Source organism: Triturus cristatus, chromosome 8 (assembly GCF_964204655.1).
Source record: "Triturus cristatus chromosome 8, aTriCri1.1, whole genome shotgun sequence".
In the NCBI taxonomy this organism is placed as follows: Eukaryota; Metazoa; Chordata; class Amphibia; order Caudata; family Salamandridae; genus Triturus; species Triturus cristatus.
This window is the reverse complement of record NC_140591.1, coordinates 181613630-181636296: the sequence shown is the minus strand read 5'-3', so window position 1 is coordinate 181636296 and position 22667 is coordinate 181613630. Positions and strand designations below refer to the sequence as shown.

General features: G+C 49.0%; 1 protein-coding gene across 3 annotated transcripts in view; it reads left to right on the top strand.

Annotated features, from left to right (window-relative positions):
• The window catches only part of LOC146801783 (E3 ubiquitin-protein ligase TTC3-like), a 1211260-nt gene that overhangs the window by 821762 nt on the left and 366831 nt on the right, over positions 1-22667 (top strand). For all 3 annotated transcript variants that reach the window (XM_085621275.1, XM_085621274.1, XM_085621273.1), the window contains exon 39: positions 286-389. In XM_085621275.1, coding sequence (XP_085477401.1) covers positions 286-389 — 104 coding nt within the window. The remainder of the gene's footprint in view (positions 1-285; positions 390-22667) is intronic.

The following is a 22667-nucleotide window of genomic DNA, read 5'->3' as shown; positions in this document are numbered from 1 at the left end:
ATTGAAGAAACATTGCTCTTACTAAATAAAAGGTTATCTGTGATCCTGTGAGTTACTGGGGGATAGTTGTGCACATGTCTATTAAAACTGAGTGGCATCAGAATTTCTGTCCAAACTAGTGCTGTGGTTGAGGCACATGGGCCAGGTACCTTCAAATTTGGTTTGTGTTCATTTTATATTATTTTTTTTATTTCTCTTTTTGATTTGGTTTGAAATTGTATTGCAAATTTGGACAATGTATTCAAACAGAAATGGATTACACATCTGGTCTGTATCTTCATTTAGATGTCTGTCCTAGAAAATCAGAAGAATATTGAGATATTCAAATTGTGCTGTGCAATGTCAAGTGGGCAAAACAATCTTCATGGTCTGCATTCACTGGAAAGCAGGTAGGACTTTCAAATGTCTCTTAAGTCACCACGTTTCTTTTTTTTTTGGTTAAGAAATATTGCAATGTAATGCCTACTTACAGATCATATTTTTATATTCAATATTTCAGATCAATATTTCTAAATGCAATTTTCTCACTTTTAGTATATTCCCAGGCTCTAGACCCTATCTTGGGATTTTTTTCCTCTGTACTCCTGTGTTGCCGGTAGGCGGCGTTGCCTGGCCCTGTAGTGACTCTGTACTATCCCAGAAGTAACAGTGCATTTGAATAAATAAACACCACCTCTGTGTTCTTAAATCAGTTCCTTTCTTTCTGCACCTTCCATTGCAGATCCAGAGCTCCACCTCCAGCTTTGCCAATCTTCTGGTAATTTAAAAGTTTTGAACAAAGTCCCTACTGAAAACAGCAGGCTTGAAGCCATGCTAAGACTTCAAGTAGCAGATGGCCATCACGGACCCACCCAAGATATGTTTTTGGTGGCTTGGCTCTGGTCACAACTCCAAGTTATGCAGCAACTTTGCCCTCATGCACCTGAAAGCATCCGAGACCGAAAGCAAAAAACTACGTTGCTAAACACAAGAAGAGAGATTGTGGTCAAAGCATAGGCCCCACTCCTGTTCCAAGTTGCTGGCCCGGTCACAGAGGCCGCTGCCACAAAAGGTCTACTTCCCTTTCGAAATCCAAGCATAAAAAGATATTGCAGGACTTGACCTCCATCCCGCTAATTCAAATCCAACACGAAAGTGCAAGGATGTCAAGATCAAATCACACTCTAAGTTCCTAGAATCTGAACTGATTCTGCAGTTGGTCCTGGCACATCCGGGGCCACCATCAACTCTGAAGCTGATATTGGACTTCAAGGGGTCCGTGCTACAGTTTTTTGTAAGGAATTCCAGCACTTTTGTTGATGTCTTTGTGTATCAAGGAATTGCAGGGGGCCTCCAGTATGTTTATTGCTGGCCCATCAGTCATTAGCATTGTCTTACTCTGTGGACCCCACTTCAGGCAGTGTACTGGTTCCAGTACAGGTCTCCTTCCTGGCTACAAGACCTGTGCTGGGCCCTTCCACAGCAACAGTGGAACAAACATCAAAAGCGGATACAGTATGGATTCTGATGTCATACACAAAACTGGCTTTGGCCCATCTGGACTGTCATAATACAATATTAAAAAAGCAGGACTGGTCTCCATACAGCCTGACTCTACCAAGGCAGACACACCAGTTGAGACTCCATTATCTTTGTGGCTCTGATTCTGAACAAGGGATAATCTAGGATCGGGGATCGTGATGGCGATTGTGGTGGGGAGGGGAGTGAATTTCTCCCCAGCACTATACAGATGACAATGTTTACTTGGATTTGCAAGAGAGCAATAGGCCAGCCACCTCCCCTGAACAGAGTGCATAATTTGCATCTGGTGCCTAGGATTTACAGCTGCCTTCTGTTGAGACCAAAATATATGTCCTCATGAAAATTCTGCATCTGGGGCTAGCCAAGCCTAACCCGTTGCTCCTTTTGAATGAAATCCTCATTGATACCTTGATGGGCCCTAGCCACAGCCGTATTCCTGCCCACCCATAAATAGGCAGGTGGCCAGGCATCAGACTAACTGCTAGTGACCCTGATTTTCTTACTAAATATCCTATCCATCGAACCTTGTGGTTCAGGCTTCAACCAGTAAGGCGAATCCCAATTCACTCCCCGGGACTTTTCTGGATAGGATGTACTGGAGGATTGAAGAGTTTGGAAAACGTATGTTCTCCTGAGCCAGCTTGGTATTGCGATCTGTAAATGCTGTAAGTTTGTTGGTTCGCCGCACACATTCGCTCTGGGAACTGGCCGGCGAGATTTTGCTGGTGGTCCCAGAAGACCTTAAGACAAGACAAGATGCAGCCAACAATGTGATCTGCCTAGATACTACTTATTCCCTGGGGAGTGAGGTTGACACCAGTGTTGTGCTCTGCCGAAATGCATGAATGAGTTCTAGAGAAATTCTCCATTGACATACAAACCTCTCTCATGGGTATGACTTTTGACAGTTCACATCTTTTTGGTGAAACGACAGATTTTGCCTTTGAGCACTTTAAAGAAAGCAAAGCCATGGCACACTCCCTGGGTCTGTTGTCCTCTGGCAAGGAGTTCCTGGATCAGCTGAAAAGTTCTACTACTGCCTTCTCCAGGGTGCTGTCATATAGTCAAGGGCAAGCTCCCCAACCAGTACAGCAGTCAGCTCAGTTCTTTCAAGGACGTAGGACTGTCAGACAGCGTGCAGGTCTGCAGAAGCATCAGTCCTCCCATTCCCGTTCCCTCTGCTACAACAGCCACCCAAACACTTTAGTTTGTAATTAGTGGTTCATACCATCCTGGGGGTGGGCAAGATTCAGCACATTTTTCCAGGTTGGTACGCCCTTTGCTTTTTGTTCCCTGATATCTCCCCTTCACAAATCAGAGCGAATTTCAGAGAAGCACATGTCTATACGTTACAAGAGGTGCGAATGGTATACTCCTAAAATGCTATCGAGAGGGTGTCTTCAGCCTGTTTTGTACCTGCAAACTTTGAATGCCTTTCTTGTGGAGGGAAATGTTCAATATGCTCACCCTGGCCCAGTTCATGTCTGCTCTTGGACCCAGGTGATTGGATGGTGTCTTTGGACCAGGATGGTGCATATTTTCATATACCCATCCTGTAGTCCCACAGAAGGCCAAGACCATTTTCAGTTTGCTGTGCTCTCCTTCAGCCTTACCAGCACACCTCAGGTGTTCATGAAAATGAGTGTGGTTGTCGTGACTGACCATTGGAGGTCAGGGGCCCAAATGTTCCCTAACTCGATAACTGGCTTATGGAAGTGGGCTCACCAGAGTTAATCATAGGCCAGCTCGACACGGCCTCCATCCCCTGACATCGTTGGGGTTCACTATCAGCGACCTGAAGTGCCACTTGCCTCCCTCATAGAGGCTCCCATTCATCGGAGCCATTTTAGAGACAGTGCAGTTAAGGGCCTTCTGTCCACTACAACAAGTCCAGGAGATTTGTACTATGATCCTGATATTTCAGCCTCTGCCCTGTATCATGGTGAGAGCAGCTCTCAGGTTTCTAGGCCTCTGAGTCGCCTGCATCCTCCTTGTCGGCTACATCATGTGGTATATTAGGGCTTTGCAAAGGAGGCTGCGCACTCTCGGTCTCCTTGCATGGAGATTAAGCAGTAACAGTTTATTGAGTTTGATCTGCCGCTGATTTGGTGGATGTCATTATTCACACACTACCAAGTAAGAAAGAGGGTCTGAGGGAGTTTTATAGACCTGCGCGGATAAGTCCCCCTATCATATGTATCAATACCATAGAAGCCGCGGGTCCCTAGAAAAAATTATATATAAACAGACAAGTAAACGGCGCAACTCAACAGGACACCAAACATCGGGGGAAGTCCTCTTTAAGAGGACGAAATCCATCACCCACCGAGGTGGCATGCTTCATCATTTGGGATCTCCTTGTTAAAATTGACTACCAGGAGAAAAATAAATGTATTGAGTATCCAGTGGTGTCAAGAATTAAAAGCAGACAGGGCGCGGTCTGAAAAAATGTGCAAGCACGCATGTGAAGAGTATAGGAAAGGTCTACATGTTTCAGCCAATCTTGATCATGAATTGATCATGGCTTTCTTCAGGACCTAGTTGTTACTACTGTAAGATTCAGTGAGTGAAAACTATCACAAATCAAAACAAAATGTTTTGAGAACGATACAACCACCAGTATACCTGTGTAATACTTGTAGTGGAAACTACAGGAAAACGTGGTGAATACCTGTTGAAAAAGAGAAAAACGAACTCAAAATACGCAAACATCATACTTGTCTATTTATAGAGAAGTATTTTCAATCAATAAAAATGCTGCATATCTAAGAAGTACAGAAAGAAGGGGAAAAAAAAATGTCAGCCTCCTTACCCGTACGAAATTGGGAGGACTACCCACCGCTCCTGGTAACAACTCAGGGCGTGAGGCAACTCTCTGTGGAAAAGAGAAAAAGAACTAGTACCACACAACCGTCATGTGCAGGAAGACATAGTCCAACTGCCCATCACATGTAGGCATATATATGTGGAAATGCAGACCATTAGTGGAAGTAATTTGCTATTTCTGGAAGCGTTGTCGGTCCACCCAACTTGCCACTAACCTAAGCAGGTATCAGAAATTTACAAGCACGTAGGATTTGCTTACACTCAAATGAAAATGTCACAAAGTCGTCTAAATAATATAATGTGCCCGAAGACACACACAGACTACTCATTGAAAATAGGCATGTATATAGAGTGATCCGCTAAGGATTAATCAACAAAGCGGTCAACCACGCTCGGTGCTCGCAACGTCAATTGTTGGACAAAAGGCATCTAAAGACACAGCGGTCAGAATTACTCAGCATATACACCTGCCGGTGTTTAAAGAAAAGTTAAAAGTTGAAAAGGGGGGTACAGGCTCAAAACAAATCCCCGCTGCACTCACCTGTCTGTCGCTACCCCGGGCTCGATCCTGGCTGTCACTAGCAGTAGCGAACGGACGAGTGCGCGGCATTAAATATAGTTGCTAATGGACCTCACCTGGGGTAGACCATTGATGATGCGCGTCTCTCTACGTCACGCGGCGTGTCACGTTCGCCAGGTTTCTTTGGTGTACGCCTTCAAGTGGCGCGCTCATTTCACGTATTTAGGACTACCCAGGAGTGTGGGAATATGGGAAATGTAGTCATGCAGTGGCGAACGGCATGAAATGCACATGTGTTTGTGAGAGCGTCTCTAATGTATATATAGTGTAGCGCCATTGTCGATCATGTAGTTAAGCCACCCATGACTAGGTCAATTAAAAAGTAGATACCCACGAAGCATCGGATAGACTGATCCAAACAGTAAATGGCGTGTGCACGAGCGCGTTGTCAAAAACTGTTGACACCATGCCCTACATACTGGGGTGTCAAGTATCATGAAAAATGGAAAAATCCACGTTATGGGGCTACAACCAGAATATAACTATGAGTGTCACTACAGTGTATACACCCACAAGTAGTATGTTGATGACTGGCATCTATGTCTAGCGAAGAAAATACCATACCACAGGCATTCGGTTTGGTATTCGTCTTGTATCACTACTATAAAAGTACACTCGTAGATTATGTTGAATGAGTGCCCTCCATAGGTGGCAAAAACGTGCACGGTGCTCAAAAAGCTCAGTAGAAAGATGCAAATATGTTGCATGTGTACAAAGTAGGGGCAAGGCAAATGTACACAATGTAGAGAATAGGTAAAGGAATATTCTGGAAAGGGAACCCACATCAGAAAGTTGCTGCTAGTGTGCAGTTCCCGACAGTATCCTCCGGTGAAACCAGCACGCAGTTGTATTGCATAAACTGTGGTGGAATCCCCGGTGGCAGCATCAGAAGTAGATAGCTGCTCCTGCTGAAGGTGCAGACCCATGCAATGTTCAAAAAGCCTTTTTTTATCAAAGAATTCATATATAATGAATATCTAGCTCTACTTGATCAGGGATTTAAACAAGGGTCCCAGGGATCTCATCATTGATCCCCTCTACGTCACTATGTAGCTTAAAAATCCAGCGCGGTTCTTTTCTGAATAAAAAATCTAGACACGTCAGTGATATGTGCTGGTATGTATGGCTGCTTTAGAATGGTCAAAATCATGTCCTCAGGCTTGTGATTGAGCTTGAGGAAGTGGTTGGTCATTCTATTAGATTCTTTTTTGCACCGGATAGTGCTCTTATGCTCCATGATCCATCTTTCTAGTTGTCATACCAACATACTTTTTATGACAAGGACACGTTATCAAATAAATGACTCTCTCCCTGTTGAAATTTGTGTGCTTGGTTTGTCTCCACGGTCTGTGAGTTCCAATGTCTAACTCTGTGGTGTGTTTAGTTTGTGGACACACTGCACAAGTACCGCACGGATAGTGTCTCTGGACCGCTGGCATGTTCCAAAGTGTAGCTGGTCCTGTGGCAGTGCCACCTCTGGGTCGCGTGTGGACAAGAGCATCCTGCAAGTTCGCACCTCTTTTGAAGGAAAACAGGGGGGAGGGTGCTTATCCTGTCCTACAGTGTTTGCGCCCGATCTTCTGAATCTGGTTGGACTGTGTGGTGGATGTATTCACACAAAGAAGTCTCGTAAGTGGGGGTTTGGGCACTGCTAGTTCTATCAAAGCTTCATGGTTGTTGTTAGAAGCTCGTTTGTAAGACTGACTTATCAATCTCTGAGGGTATTTCCTAGCCGCAGGTTCCGAGATAAAACAGTGGCATGTTTCCTGAAGTCTTCAGTGGTCGAACAGTTACTCCTTAGCCGAAGGAACTGACCAAATGGCAGGCCTTCGCGTAGAGATCTCGGATGGAAACTGTCAAACATCAATAGCGAGTTTTTTGCCATGGGTTTGGTGTATAGTTCACTCTCCAGACCCCTTTCCGATGGGAAAATACGGAGGTCGAGAAACTGCAGACTCGTTTTACTGGATTCCATGGTGATACTAAATGGCTTAGCGGACTGAAAGTAGATTTAGCTCTCAAGCCACTATCTGCATCGTCATCGCCCGACAAGATGTCATCTCGTACTTTATCCTTGAAGAAAAAGTGAAGTGAGTGTCATTACTGCCAACAGGTGCCCTTCCATGAAGTCCATTTATACTGGGAGCGAGGACAAATTTGCAGCCAGATGTGAAGTTCACAAGACTGACCTTTTGCAATCAAGGCTCTTCTTTTGTTTTAGATTTTGCCCAGCAAAGCCTTCGAGATGGCACTATTAAACCGTATTTGTGTGCTCTTTCAGGCTTACTGTATTTGCTGGAAGCAATCCTTGTTTAATTTGTTTAAAATCACTTGTTGTGATGAAAAAGGTTTGAGACACTTATCCATGAGGGTCTTGAGGCACTGTGTGGTCCACAGGATTACGCTGCTTGTTCCTTTGGTTGAACATCCCGATCTTGAGGACCTTCCAGAACTGTTGGAGCGATGATGAGGCTGAGGTGCAGGAGGAGGGTGTTCGAAGTCTTAACCGCCAGGTGGAAGAAGGAGCGGCCTCCGTTGTTTGCCCGGCAATTGTCATATGAATATACATCAGGTAATGTTGGTGTATCAACACTACACCACATTTTTCCTGAGCAAATTGGTGCTGAGGACTCTGGCGACCTTCTTACGTTTAGTAGTGTCTCAATTTCACAGTGGGTAGTTCTACACCTTACCAGTGTTCTTTGCCCTTCTTAACCCTCGAAATAGGAGAAGAGGCACTTAAGCTTGCATGGGAGCTTCCCTTACAGGCCCCCAAGTAATCTTTAAAAGAGAGATAGGAGGGGTAGATCTCCCTCAGGGGACTCTCTCCACTCCTATCACTCAAGAAGCTCCAATGCTTCATCCCACAGGGAGATGACTTCCCCCCCCAGAGGAGAGAGCATCAGGCCAGAATGAGGGAAGCCAATCTGAGGATTGAAAGGGAAGAACTTGCCCTTGCCAAAGAGAAGCTTGCTCTGGCCAGAGAGCAAAAATTGTGTGGGTCAGAACCCACTGGTGGCAGCAACATTCCTAGAGATAGGGATAGGTCTTATGACCATAGAAACCTAAGCAATATAGTCCCCCCATACAGGAATGGGGATGACATCCACAAGTGGATGACTGCTTTGGAGAGGGCCTGCAAAGTACAGCAGGTACCCCAGAGTCAGTGGGCAGCTATCTTGTGGCTCTCCTTTTCTGACAAAGGTAGAGACACGCTCCTCACAGTTAGTGATGAGGATGCTAACAATTACAAAGTCCTGAAGAGTGCTCTGATAGATGGGTTTGGCTTAACCACTGAGCAATATAGGTTGTTGTTCAGAGACACCCAGAAGACACAGACACAGGACTGGTCTGATTTTGTGGATTGTGCCACTAAGGCTTTGGAAGGTTGGTTAACTGGCAGCAAGGTGCAGGACTATACAGGATTGTACAACTTGATTATGAGGGAGCAGATCCTTAGTAATTGTCAGAACCAGCTTCTCCATCAACACCTGGTAGACTCAGATTTGACCTCTCCCAAGAATTGGGAAAGAGGGCAGATAAATGGGTCAGGACCAGGATTAGGCCTAAAAATCAGGGTGGTGACCAAAAGAAAGATACCACCAAGCCTCAAGAGAAGGGTGGGGATAAAACAAAAGGGAAATCTTCCTCAGGGCCCCAAAACTCCACACAGGGTGGTGGGTCCCAAGCTCCCTCCTCTACCACAGTTAAAAAGCCTTATTGCCATGAATGTAAAATTCCTGGGCATTGGAAAACTGACAGCAGTTGCCCAAAGGCTAAAAACAAAACTGTTCCTCCAATTACTCCTGTCACACCACCTATTACTGTCAGCAGTAATATCCCAGGTGGTGGGAGTGCCCCCAAAAATTTGGTTGGGTTTTCTTGGGGAACACAGGGGGACCCTGGCTTAGCCAATTCCCCTACAGCAGCTACTCTTGTCTGTGATGGTGGCATGGGGTTTGCCAACTTCACTGCCTGTCCCAACACTTTGGGTAGGTACAGACAGGAGCCCTACATCAATGGTAGAAAAGCTGAGGCCTACAGAGACACTGGAGCTAGCATCACTATGGTGGCCCATAGGCTAGTTCCCTCTGAGCAGCTTTTGCCTGGTTTCTCATACCAGGTAACTAACATTGATGGCAAACAGAACAGTCATCCCATGGCAGAGGTATGTCTCAGCTGGGGAGGTGTCACTGGCCCTAAAAGGGTGGCAGTGTCCCCAACCTTGCCTGTAGACTGCTTACTGGGGAATGACTTAGAACTCTCAGCTTGGGCTGGAGTTGAAGAAGACACCCATTCTAAAATGGTAGGCCTTTCACAAAAGGGTAGTGGGGTTGTGCCAGCCACAACCCCTGTCCAAGTAGATTTCCTCCCTGAAAAGGTTGGAAGGGCAGCGGTAGCCACAGCCCAGGCAAAGACAGACTTCCCTGTAGAGATTGGCAGAGCTGTGACAGTCACAGCTCAAACCCAAACTGAGTGCCTCCCTGAAAAGGTTGGCAGGACTGTAATGGTCTCAGTCCATACTCAGACTGACATAGGTGTAGTGAAGCCTGAAACTATGGATCACTCCACACAAACAGAGAGTAGTGGGGAGGAAGAAAAGTCTCCCTCTCCCCAGACATTAGGAAAAGGTCAGCCTCCTCAGGGATCTGACCTCACCCCTTGTGAAGGAACTGCCCCAGAGGTAGCCAGGCCTGGCCTGGCAGAACCTCTGATGTCAGTGGCCCCTTCCAAGGTGGGACCCAGTCTGGTGCAGGTAGCCTGCCTCTCTCTACCCTGCCTCAGGCAGCCCAGGGCTGCAGAGGTCAGGGAGGCCAGTGGACCCCAAGAGGGCCCCTGTCCACAAGAACCCCCCCATCAAAAGAATGAGGATTGCCTGGCTAGTAGCCCTAGCCAGGTGATGGTTAAAAACATTCCTGAGGGATCTCCGTTACAGGTAGTTAGGGACCTCCCCCAGAGAGATTCTGTTGGGCACAGGCAAACATGGGACCTTAGGGCCCCAAACCTGACCTGTCCCTCCAGTAAGCCCACAAAAGGGACCCAGCCTCCAGCTTTAGGTAGCCAGAGGCTAACCCTGAGAGCACAGTGCAACTCAGTGAAAAAAGAAAGGCATCCATGGTGGAGGATGATTGGAGGAAGCTGAGGCCTCACTTTGAGGACACTCACTTCAGTACTCCATCTCAACACCAGCCTTTTACTTTGCAAAGACACACCAAAGGTAGAGATTCCCCATGGTGGAGACCCTATGATACCTTTAGGGCGAGGGATTGCTTAGTGGACCATGAGACAGGTGGTAACTGCCATCATCTGGAACCTAACGCAGCATCATTGATGACACACATTTAGAATTGAATGAACACGCTTAACAAGCATAGTTAAGCACAACAGTAACCATGCCAGTGCTGGTTCTTCCTTATATGGCCACTTAGGCAATATAGGCTTACCTTGTCAAGGACAGCCTTATCTCCTTTCGTTTAGGGGGGGGGGGGGGGGTTGTGTAGGAAGGTGAATATTTGACTATGGTTACCCCCAAACTTTTTGCCTAGTGTCTAGCTGGTTTTTTGACTTAGTTGGCCTGAGATCCTGCCATTCAGGGTCTCAGGCTGTCTGCTCTCTCTTTAAAATGACTCCATGTACCCTAGGTACATACCCAATTGGTAAGGATCACCTTATTGGACCCTGTACAGTGTACCCTAGGTACCCAGGGCATAAGTGTACCCTAGGCCTCCCAGGGGCTGCAGCATGTATTATGCCACCCCTGGTCTGGCCTTCCAATCAGACACAACTGGCTGATCACTCAGCTGGGGCAAGGTCGTGTAATCACCCCTTGCTTAGATATAGTATACCTATATCTACCCTTAATATAGACATATGTGTACCTATCAGCCACTCCTATGGCAGGCCTTAACAATCCTGGAGGCAGAGTGCTTGGTAACATGTGAGATGGTGCTCTAGCATGAGCTGAGCCTGTCTGCAGCTTTCGGAACCACGTCCTTATAGCTGTTCTATGATATAGCCTACCATATACTCTTAAAGTACCTCATAATCTTAAACGGTTATGGTAACTATAGTTTGGCTTTATCAAAACATGTCGTGTAAGGTGTCTAACACTCTGGACTAATACCCCCATACCATTTCTGGCGATGAGGATATTATTCCTCCCTTCTAGAGGGAGAGACATGTTAAAATCCTACTTTGCTGTTTAACTCTCACCAAAGCCTCAGCATCACAAAATGGATGCTGCTGCCACAGACACGAGTCTGACCTCCTGCTGCTGGGAGCCCTCCCAGCCAGGGAGGCCTAGAAAATAGGTTTCCTGCTTGGGGAGGTGCTAGCACCTCCCCAGACAGACTTTAGTGTATTGGGGCAGGGAGGGCTGAAAGGAATGAGACATGCCTGGGGCACACAAGGTGCTCCATGCATAGTCCAGTTCAAACCGGTGCTGGGGCACTCCAGCCCCAGCGCGAAACTGGACAAAGGAAAGGGGGTGTAGCCACTCCCCTTCCTGGTCCCACCCATAGGAGGGACCTTGCAGGTAGCCCAGCCCACTAGCCCAGTATATTAGTAGCTAGTTGGGCCCTGCTAAATTAGATTATCCTGAACCTGCAACTTGAACAGAAACTCTGGACCTTCGACATTCGACGAAAGAAGAAGACTGAAGAATCTCCCTTGTGGCCAAGGAGTGGCTACCCTGTGCAAACAGGCACCATCAAGAGACTTACCCTTTGCTTTGCTGAAGTTCTACGAGGGACCGACTGCAGAGCCTGACCAGAGCCTTGACTTCCAGACTTCTCCGACCCTGATCCACAGCCGAGCTGAGATCCGTGGAGGCGACGAGAGACGTGGGACCGGCTACCTGGGAAAAGTGGCGAGTGTCTTCCAGCGCTGCTTCTGAGGTACCCTCGAAGTTGTGCACCGGGGATTGAGAAGCCCCAACCCCAAGCATCATCTGCACCGAAGATCAGCCCCCCACACTCCACGAGTCCTGCGTGGGGCCCTTCTGCATTTCCCTGCTTGCCGCGTCTGTCCGGTTGCTTGCCCGTTGGCTAGCAACCTTTGCGACGACACACCTTTGATTTTCCACTGCTGGTTTGGCCCTCCAGACTGGCTCCTGCTCCTCTGCAAAAGAGAAGCACCCCAGACCTTCCTGGTCTGCACCAGAAGCAAGTCCTCCATTCTTCGTGGGTTCCGCTTGCCAAGGCTTGGTGAGTCCTAGTTCGACTTCGACGCCGCCGACGGCAAGAGCCTTCGTGGGACAGCTCGCCTCCTGGTCCTGGTCGTCCTCGACGTCTCCTGGTACCCGTGGCTGCTGCGACAAGCTTCACCTCTTCACCTGCCTCTTCACGACATCGCCTGGTTCCTTCCTGGTTCCACGTGGTCACTGGCTAGTGACCCAGACTCTGTCCCCTCTGCTTGCAGGTATCCTTCCTTCTTGATCCCGGCCTTGGGATCCACCGGACACTCTTCACTGACTGCCTGTCAGCAACTTTCCTTCAGGCATCCATAGAAGTCCACGACGAAACCCGACGCAAGTTCACACCTATGCACCCGCAGCCCGTGGGCTAGGTAACTTGGGTACTCCGGTGCTCACAAGGGCATTGACTACCCTAGGGTCTAGTTTCCGAGTCTCGACTTTCTAGTTATACCAGAAGTGTCCTAAAACTGCTTATCTCTAACTGCTAGTGATTCTATCGACTTTTACGCATTACGCATGAGTGTTTCCACTCTGCACCTGAATCCCGTGGGCCTCCCACTTCCTAACTGTTGGTAGTGTAGTGTAGCCCCAGCGATTCCCTAGGCCTATTCTATTTCCGTGACAGTGGTCCTTGTACCACTTCTTTAGTATATGGTTTGCGTGGCCCCTAGGGCCTAACTGTATTACTTACCTGTGTGACTTAATGTATGCATAAATAAGACTGCGTTGTACTTACCTCAAATCTCATAAAGAGTGCTGAGGGTTTGACTAGAATAAATACACTTTATTTTATATATATATCTGTTGTGGTGTCCTTTCATTTGGTATTCAAGGGATTATATATGGTATAACAGCTGGCTTCACATGCCATTCAGAGTTTAGCCTAAGACTGCTCTTGTCCATGCTACCACTAGGATAGCTGGTCTATAAGGTTGACTTTACAACCAATCACCATAAGGGTTGTTTGGACTGATATAAGGTGTACACTAGAACTAGTGACATCATACATCAGGCCAACTTCTCACAGGGGCGAATAAGTAGCTGGGGAGGCCATTTATTGATCAGCCCAGTAGCTTCTACAAGCAATCCTCCAGTAGAAATGAGGTATACAGCAAGAAGAGACAAGGGTCCACTATAGGTCCAAATTAAAAAGGCACTTACCTCCCCTTCACAGCATGTTTTCTCCAACGACCGCTTTATTGCCGCCACCACCACCACCACCACTCTGAAATTCACTGGACCCTACGTATGGGGGGGCTTGAAAAGCCCAAAGCTTTGGATGAACGTAAGACGGTCATTAACTTCCTTCCTTCATACAACTTTGGGAGGGTCTATGGGCTAGGATTACCCAATCCAACTGCAGAACGTAGGCAGCCTCTGCACTGAGCACCCTGCAGTGTGTCATACCTTTTGGATCCCAGGGGAGGTTAACACAGTGGTGTAGGCAGGTCTGCCGCCATCCTACAGTACAAAAAAATGCGAATGCTCCCCCTGCAGCTACTCCAGCAGGGTATGCAGGATATGTGTAGTACTTGCAGCTCTTAAAGCTCTTGAAACTACAGATTTCACAAAATTAGAGTGATGCTCACAATGAGGCTAAAAGAAAACAAAACATAGGAGTATAAAATTCCATTAGAACAAATCACATAGTTTACTGCAAGGGGCGCAGTAGATCTCCCTCCTTGAATGCCTGTATGGCAGACGTGGGACTCAGACAACTATCCACAAAGGTTGAATTCAGGTAACATGTTCAATAAATCTTGCAAAAAATCCTATAGACTTAAGCCGCTTTGCGACAACTTGACCTGCTGGCCGTGCTGTCTGATCATCCTTTGAATGAGATCTTTTTCATGGGGCTCAGGTGGTATTTCGGCTCATTGATACTGAATCCCATTGATATCAGGAGTTCCGTCGTTATCTGCAGGAGGTCTGAGACTGATTACGGTGAGCCACCTTGTAGCAGCCAGTCGTTGACGTATGGAAATACATGTACTCATGACCTCCAAAGATGCGCAGCAATACACCACCATAACATTTGTGTACACCCAAGGGGCTGAGCAAAGGCCAAAGGGGTGTGGGGCAAATTAGAAGTATAGTTGTCCCACTTTCAAACGCAGGTAATGTCAGTGGGACTGCAAGATGAGTATATGAAAATAAGCATTCTACAAGTTCAAAGACAACATCAGGGTTCCTAGGTTCAAAGTAGAGAAGTCCTGAGCCAGAGTGAGCATTTTGAATTCATCCTTTTGAGGAACAATATTCAACAGGTGAAGGTCTAAGGCCCCTGTCCTTCTTTGAAACAAGGAAGTAGCGGAAACAGCATCCTTTACATTTCTCCGAGATTGGTACCCATTTGAGGACACCCTGGGAGAGTAAAAGATTAACCTCCTGCTTCAGGAAAGAAAGCTTAAGGCAAAGGTCCCTTTGAAACAAGCACTGGTAAAGTCAATACATTTTGCTTATGTGATCTATCGGATTTGTCAATGTTGGCTTTGAAAAAAAAAGTGCTATGACACTGCAAACGCTTGCCGCGTCACAGCACTTTTTTTGTTTTTAACTTCAAGCCATGCTCGCGCTGAGGTGCAACATAGAAAAAAAAATTGAGTAAGAGAATAAATCTCACATAGGCAAAACCAATTGGCTTTGGTAATGCTTGTTCACATTCCCTCCAATTTGAAAGAGGACACTAGAAGGGGCGGTTTCAGGGTTTTCTCGGTCAGACAAATGGTGTAGAGGCCATCGCAAATACTGTTGCCAGTACAGTGGGCCAAGTGTACATCGAATGATATTTGTGGCGATGCAGGGTCCGCCGGAGGAGGAGGACGACGACGACTATGACTAGGCTAAGGACAAATCATTGAGGTCAGTACAGCGTGAACTACAGAAGGTCAAAAAGTTCATATCAACACAGCTGCTGTTTAAGATTTCCCATGCTCAGTATAACGCACAACCACATCTGTGGCAGTGTGGCAGCAACTTAATGATGGAGTTTTGTTTACAAAGAAAAAAGTAGATCCAGCAACAAAAGGCACACCAGAAGGAGGAGGCACTGACTGCAGTATAACCACTTGAGAGAGTTAGCATTGCCTGTGAACTAGCTCCTTGGAATAGTCTCTGAATTTCATCACCTGGAGGCTGGAGTGAGAATTGCTTCGCTGGAGCAAAATAAATCCAATGACTGAACATTTTTTAATTGCTCTAGTGCCAAATCAGACTTTTCTCTGGAAAATCAGGGCTTATTAATAGGGCATATCCATTAGAAATGCTTACACGTGACCAGAAAACCAAGTTAACCTCATCCAGCCTTGTGTCACCAGAAAACCAAGTTGTCCTCATCCAGCCTTGCCTCTTGAGGATGATGCTGGTGTCAATTACCATACTAATGCAGTCAGTAGTGTACAGACTGCCCAGAGCAACTTTTTTGCTGCATCCTCTCTCATGCATCATCTGGGTCATAAGGCCTCGAGGTCCTCTGGGACCGCCAGCAAGATCTTGCAGACTTTGTATAGTAAGAATAAGTTACCTACTTTTGGAAATGCCCTTTCTGGTTGATACTCCACATAACTGAAGATTCGTCACCTTAGAATACTTGCCAGCACTAAATTCGATCCATAAAATGTTTATAGCAGTGCTCCCATGTGCCGCTAGGTTGTACTGTGTGGCTCCGCACTGGTTCCATACAGTCCTGGAATTGACTGCTCAGCTACATGTAAGCACCACCCCTCTGCTTTGACGAACAAGTTACTTACCTTCGGTAATGCCTGTTAGATACTCTATCTAGCCACAGATTTCTGACCTTGGACTTTTCCCAAGGCTTCCGACTGCATCCGGAAGCTTTTCTTAAGTAGTACACCTGCCCGCCAGTAGGTGGCATTGATCGGGCACCCATGGTGTCTTTGGCGTCATCTGTGCTGAAGGAACAAGTTACTTACCTTCGGTAACGATATATCTGTAAGAAACATTAGTTAGTTAGATTCCTTACCTTAGAATATCCCCATGCGTCGGGCTGGATCCGGAAAGATTTTTTGTCAGCAGTACCCTTGCGCGTCGGTAGGTGTCATCTGCGACTCGGCAACGTGATCGCCGGGATGACGTCGTCTGAGTACTTAGACACCGCCCTTGCGCGCTGACATCAATTCTGTACTTAGCTTTCCGCGCCAGGAACACAGAGCCATGCAAGAAACCGACACTGGAGCCATGAAACTGGGGCCCTGAAAGGAATGACCTTAACCCTAGATATCAGTTCGCAGAACGGGGAGGATGGGTGGGGCGGTAAGGAATCTAACTAACTAACTAATGTTTCTTACAGATATATCGTTACCGAAGGTAAGGAACTTGTGCATCTGAAAGAAACACGTTAGTTCGATTCCTTACCTTAGAATAGATACCCCAGCAATACCAACCCCGGTGGTGGGTCTGCGAACCAAGATCACACCAGGAAGTCCTGGAGAACGGAACGGCCAAAGAAGCCGTCTCTCCGAACTTGACTGTCCAGGCAGTAATACTTGGCAAACGTGTGCAGTGTGGCCCACATTGCTACCTGACAAACGTCCTGCAGAGGGACTCCCCATCCCAAGGCAGTAGTAGCCGCTGTGGCCAGAGTGGAATGGGCTCTCAGCCCCACCGGAGGATCCTTCTTACCCAAGGAATAACAGACCTTAATGCACAAAACAACCCACGAGAGATGGTCCGTTTGCGCACTGCCCGCCCCTTCTTAGCGGCCGCGTAGCCAACGAAGAGTTGGTCGTCCACCCGGAACTGTTTTGTGCGGTCCAGATAGAAGGAGAGCGCACGTTTTGGGGCCAGACGATGGAGCCTCTCTTCCTCTTTCGAGGGATGCGGAGGCGGGAAGAAGGTGGGCAAGGTAACAGACTGCCTGATGTGAAAGGCAGTAACCACCTTAGGAAGAAAAGAAGGGCGAGTCCACAGAACAACCTTGTCCTGATGGACAGAGAGGAAAGGAGGCTTAGAAGAAAGATCCTGGAGCTCACTCACCCTTCTGGCAGAGGTGATGGCAACCAGGAAAGCAGTCTTGAGAGTCAGAAGACGAAGAGGGCAGTTATGAAGTGGCTCTAAGGGAGCACACATCAGGTAGGTTAACACCAGATTCAAGTCCCACTGAGGCATCACAAAGGGGACAGGAGGAAACATGCGAGTAATGCCTCTCAAGAATCTATTAACAACAGGGGACTTGAAAAGAGAAGGCTGATCAGGAAGCCGTAAGAAGGCAGAAACAGCTGACAGATAACCCTTGATAGTGTCCAGAGCAGAGCCCTGCTGGGCCAGATAAAGAAGAAAGAGGAGAACCTCAGAAAGAGGGGCGGAAAGGAGATCCACAGCCTTTGCTGTGCACCATGCCACAAATATGTTCCACCTGCAGGCGTATACCGTTTTAGTGGAGGCACGCCTGGCTGCCAGAATGACATCACAACTTCAGGAGGCGGCAAGTCATATGGCATCAAACGCACTGCCCGCCCCTTCTTAGCGCCCGCGTAGCCAACGAAGAGTTGGTCGTCCACCCGGAACTGTTTTGTGCGGTCCAGATAGAAGGAGAGCGCATGTTTTGGGGCCAGACGATGGAGCCTCTCTTCCTCTTTCGAGGGATGCGGAGGCGGGAAGAAGGTGGGCAAGGTAACAGACTGCCCGATGTGAAAGGCAGTAACCACCTTAGGTAGAAAAGAAGGGCGAGTCCACAGAATAACCTTGTCCTGATGGACAGAGAGGAAAGGAGGCTTAGAAGAAAGAGCCTGGAGCTCACTCACCCTTCTGGCAGAGGTGATGGCAACCAGGAAAGCAGTCTTGAGAGTCAGAAGATGAAGAGGGCAGTTATGAAGTGGCTCTAAGGGAGCACACATCAGGTAGGTTAACACCTGATTCAAGTCCCACTGAGGCATCACAAAGGGGACAGGAGGAAACATGTGAGTAATTCCTCTCAAGAATCTATTAACAATAGGGGACTTGAAAAGAGAAGGCTGATCAGGAAGCCGGAAGAAGGCAGAAACAGCTGACATATAACCCTTGATAGTGTCCAGAGCAGAGCCCTGCTGGGCCAGATAAAGAAGAAAGAGGAGAACCTCAGAAAGAGGGGCGGAAAGGAGATCCACAGCCTTTGCTGTGCACCATGCCACAAATTTGTTCCACCTGCAGGCGTATACCGTTTTAGTGGAGGGACGCCTGGCTGCCAGAATGACATCACAAACTTCAGGAGGCAAGTCATATGGCATCAACTGCCACCGCTTAATCTCCACGCGTGGAGGCTGGACAGGTTCGGGTGGAGGACCGTCCCCTGCTGCTGCGACAGAAGGTCCTCCTGAAGAAGCAGTCGAATCGGGGGATCGATTGACAGACTGAATAGCTCGGGATACCAGAATCTTCGTGCCCAATCCGGAGCCACAAGGATGACTTGGGCCCGGTCGCGCCTGATCTTCTTCAGCACTCTGGGCAGAAGTGGTATAGGCGGAAGGGCGTATAACAGACCGCAATTCCACTCGCGACGAAAAGCGTCTCCGAGCGAGTGCCGCCTCGGAAATTCCAACGCGCAGAACTGATGACATTGTGCATTCTCTTCGGTGGCGAATAGATCTAACCAAGGCTCTCCCCATTGGCGAAAGAGGCCTTGCGCCACGTCCGAGTTCAGACGCCATTCGTGATCCATCATGCACCGGCAGGTGAGTTTGTCCGCCCTGGCATTCAGAGAACCCGCCAGGTGTTGAACCACCAGGGTGATGCCCTGATTTTCCAGCCATGTCCAGAGACGCCGAGCCTCCTGACAAAGGGTCCACGACCTCACCCCGCCCTGTTTGTTGCAATACCACATGGCGGTGGTGTTGTCTGTGAACACCTGCACTACACTTCCCCGGACAGAGGGAAGGAATGCCTTCAGTGCAAGCCGGATTGCCCGCAGCTCCAATAGGTTGATATGGAGCCGGGACTCCGCCGGAGACCAGAGGCCTCTGATCTCCGCCTCTCCCATATGGCCCCCCCATCCCAGGAGGGACGCATCCATCACCACTACATGCTCCGGTTGGGGTAGGGAGAGTGATCTGCCACTGACCCAATCGCGGTCCGTGAGCCACCATTGCAACTGTCTTGCAGTGCCCTCCGAGATCAGGACGTGGTCGGACAGACTGCCCTGATGTTGAGCCCACTGGAACTTCAGGTCCCGCTGCAGAGCCCGCATCCGCCACCTGGCAGGATGCAGGAGGCCATCAGACCCAGCAGCCGTAGGGCCATCCTGACCGAAACTCGGGATAAAGGCTGAAAGATCGGAATCAGAGCCTGAATATCCCGAACCCGCTGTTCGGGAGGATAGACCCGAAACTGCGTCGAGTCCAGAACCGCTCCGATGAAGAGGAGCTTCTGGGAGGGACTCAGATGTGACTTCGGCACGTTGATGGAGAACCCCAGCGAGCGCAGGAGGTCAGCCGTAGTCTGGAGGTGGGAGACGACTGTTCGGGGCGAGCCCGCCTTCAACTACCAGTCGTCGAGATCGGGGAAGCCTGGAACCCCTAATCTGTGCTGATGTGCTGCGAACACCGCCATCACTTCCGTGAACAACCGAGGGGCACTGGTGAGGCCGAAGGGGAACACGGTAAACTGAAAGTGCTCGTGGCCTACCGTGAACCGCAGGTAACGCCGGTGGGCCGGCAGAACGGGGATGTGGAAATAAGCGTCCTGCAAGTCCAACGCTACCATCCAGTCTCCAGGGTCTAGGGCAGCGAGAACCTGAGCTAAAGTCAGCATCTTGAACTTCTCCTTCCGGAGGAAGGCGTTGACCCTGTCCAAGATAGGGCGTAGGCCCCCTAAGCCCTTCTTGGGAACCAGAAAGTAGTGGGAGTAACAACCCCATCCTACTTCTGGGCCAGGAACGCGCTCAATGGCCCCCTTGGCCAAGAGGGCCGTAACTTCCTCCTGCAGAAGTTGCAAGTGATCCCCCGACATGCGGTGGTCCTGCGGTGGCATGGGTGGAGGGGTCGCCTCGAAGGGGAGGGAGTAGCCCCTTCGGACGATTTGCAGCACCCACCTGTCCGAAGTGATGGTACGCCAGTGGAGCAGGTGATGGCGAACTCTGCCTCCCACTGGCGTGGAATGGGCCTGAAAGCTCGGACTAGGAAGGCTTTGAGGCAGATGCTGTGGGAGCAGATGTGGACTGATCGGCTCTCTGACCCCCTGCTCCGCCATGGCAGAATCCACATCCGTGACCGCGATGAGGCTGGTTCTGCGGCCTGTGGCTGGACGCCCCTTCCTTGGCCACGAAAGGGGCGAAAAGCAGAAGTTTACTGGCGCTGGACCGACAGGCCCAAGGACTTGGCCGTAGCCCTGGAGTCCTTAAAGCGCTCCAGCGCGCTATCTGCTTTGTCGCCAAAAAGGCGACGGCCATTAAAGGGCATGTCCATGAGAGTGCTCTGGACATCCCCTGAAAAGTTTGTGAACCTCAGGCAGGCATGACGACGAATCGCCACCGTCGTTGCAATCGCTCTACCTAGTAAGTCCGTGGTGTCAAGTCCACATCGGATCGTGTACCGTGCTGCATCACGCCCCTCAGCAAGAGCCTGGGCGAGCCGTGTCCTGGCCTCCTCTGGACACTGGGGCAGCACGTCCGCCACCGTATCCCACAAAGAGTGGGTGTAACGGTCCAAAAGGCACGCTGTATTAATGGACTGCAACCCCAGACTGAGGGAGGAAAACAGTTTCTTGCCAAACTGCTTCAACCTTTTGGATTCCCTATCCGGAGGTGCGGACGGGAAGGCGGTTTGGGACGTGGAGCCCTGGATGACCAGACTCTCAGGGGTGGGGTGTATGGACAGAAAGCTGGGGTCGCCCGGAGCTGGGCGGTGGCGCCAGGCCATGTTCCGATCCACAGGAGAGACTGTGGAGGGCTTGGACCAAGTGTCCATCAGAACGTCGGTGAGGGCCTCATTAAACTGCAGTAGAGGCTCCGAAGAGCTTACCGGCGGTTGAAGCACCTCAGTGAGGAGGTTCGTCCTCACTGCCTCTGCAGGGAGCTCCAGGTGTAAGGCCTGGACCGCCCTGAGCAGCACCAGCATAGGTCGCACCCTCCTCCGTAGAAAAATCTTTCCGGATCCAGGCTGACGCCTGGGGATATTCTAAGGTAAGGAATCTAACTAACGTGTTTCTTTCAGATAGGACATGTGCATTGCCTATATAGGTGCCACCCCAGCGCGTTGACGTCCGTTTCTTTTCAAAACTTTCCACAACAGGAGCGCGGAGCGATGACGAACACTGACCACTGGTGTGGAAAACTAGCGCCCTGAAAGGGGAACAGCCTTTGCCCTAGAATTCTGTTCACAGAGCAGGGAGGATGGTTGGGTTGAGAAGGAATCTGTGGCAAGATAGAGTCTCGACCAGATTGTCCAGGCAGCATTGCTTGGTAAACGTTTGCAGAGATGTCCACATTCCTGTCTGGCAGATGTCCAGGACCGAAACGCCACGTGCTAATGCAGTGGTCACAGCTTTGGCTCTAGTGGAATGGGCATGAAAACTCTCAGGAGGGTGTTTTTTGGCAAATGTGTACCAGGTTTTGATACAGAATACGATCCATCTGGAGATGGTCCATTTCAATACCACCTTCCCTTTCTAAACTCCGACATTCCCCACAAACAGCTGTTCATCCACCCGGAACTCTTGTGTGGTCTAGGTAGAACAAAAACGCTCTTTTTGGATCCAGCCGGTGATGTTGCTCCTCTTCTTTAGAAGGATGAGGCGGAGCATAAAAGGTAAGCAGGGTGATGGACTGACCTAAATGAGAAACGGAGTGACCACCTTTGGTAGAAAGGAAGCGATGATGCGAAGGACCAGCTTGTCTGGAAAGATGTTGAGGTACGGGTGCTTAGATGACAAATTCTGGAGCTCACTGACCTTCAGGGCAGATGTTATTGGCATTAGAAAGTCCATCTTGATAGTTATAGCCTGAAAACAGTTGTGGAGCACCTCGAAGGGAGCGCACATCAGGAAAGACAGAACTAAATTTAGGTCCCACTGAGGCATAATGAAGGGTGAATGAGGGAACAAATGTTGGAGACCTTTCAGAAACCTATGTACAGTAGGGGACTTGAAAAGGTATGACTGATCAGGCAACCACAGAAATGCAGAGATGGCAGAAAGATAGACTTTTAAGGTGACCATAGCAGAGCAAGAGAGAGAATAAACAGGACTTGAGAAAGAGGAGCATAAAGGGGGTCAACCTGTTGTTCTGCACACCATGCCACAAACTTGCCCCAACGGCAGATGTATACTGTCACGGTGGAGGGATGTCTGGCAGCTAAGATGACATTACAGACTTAAGGCGGAAGGTCAAAAGCGGTCAACTGTCGCTGCTCCATCTCTATGCATGAAGCCAGAGCGTAGACCAGTTCGGGTGGAGAACCCTAACTGTAAGGATCTTACCCGGTCAGAGTTCCGCAGGGGCGTCATGCAACACCAAGTCCAAATGTAGAGAAAGTCCCAACCTTCCACCTCCCTCTCTGCCTCTATCAAGCCCTAGAGCACAGAGGTGGCGGCGGAAAGGAGGGGAACAAAACAAGG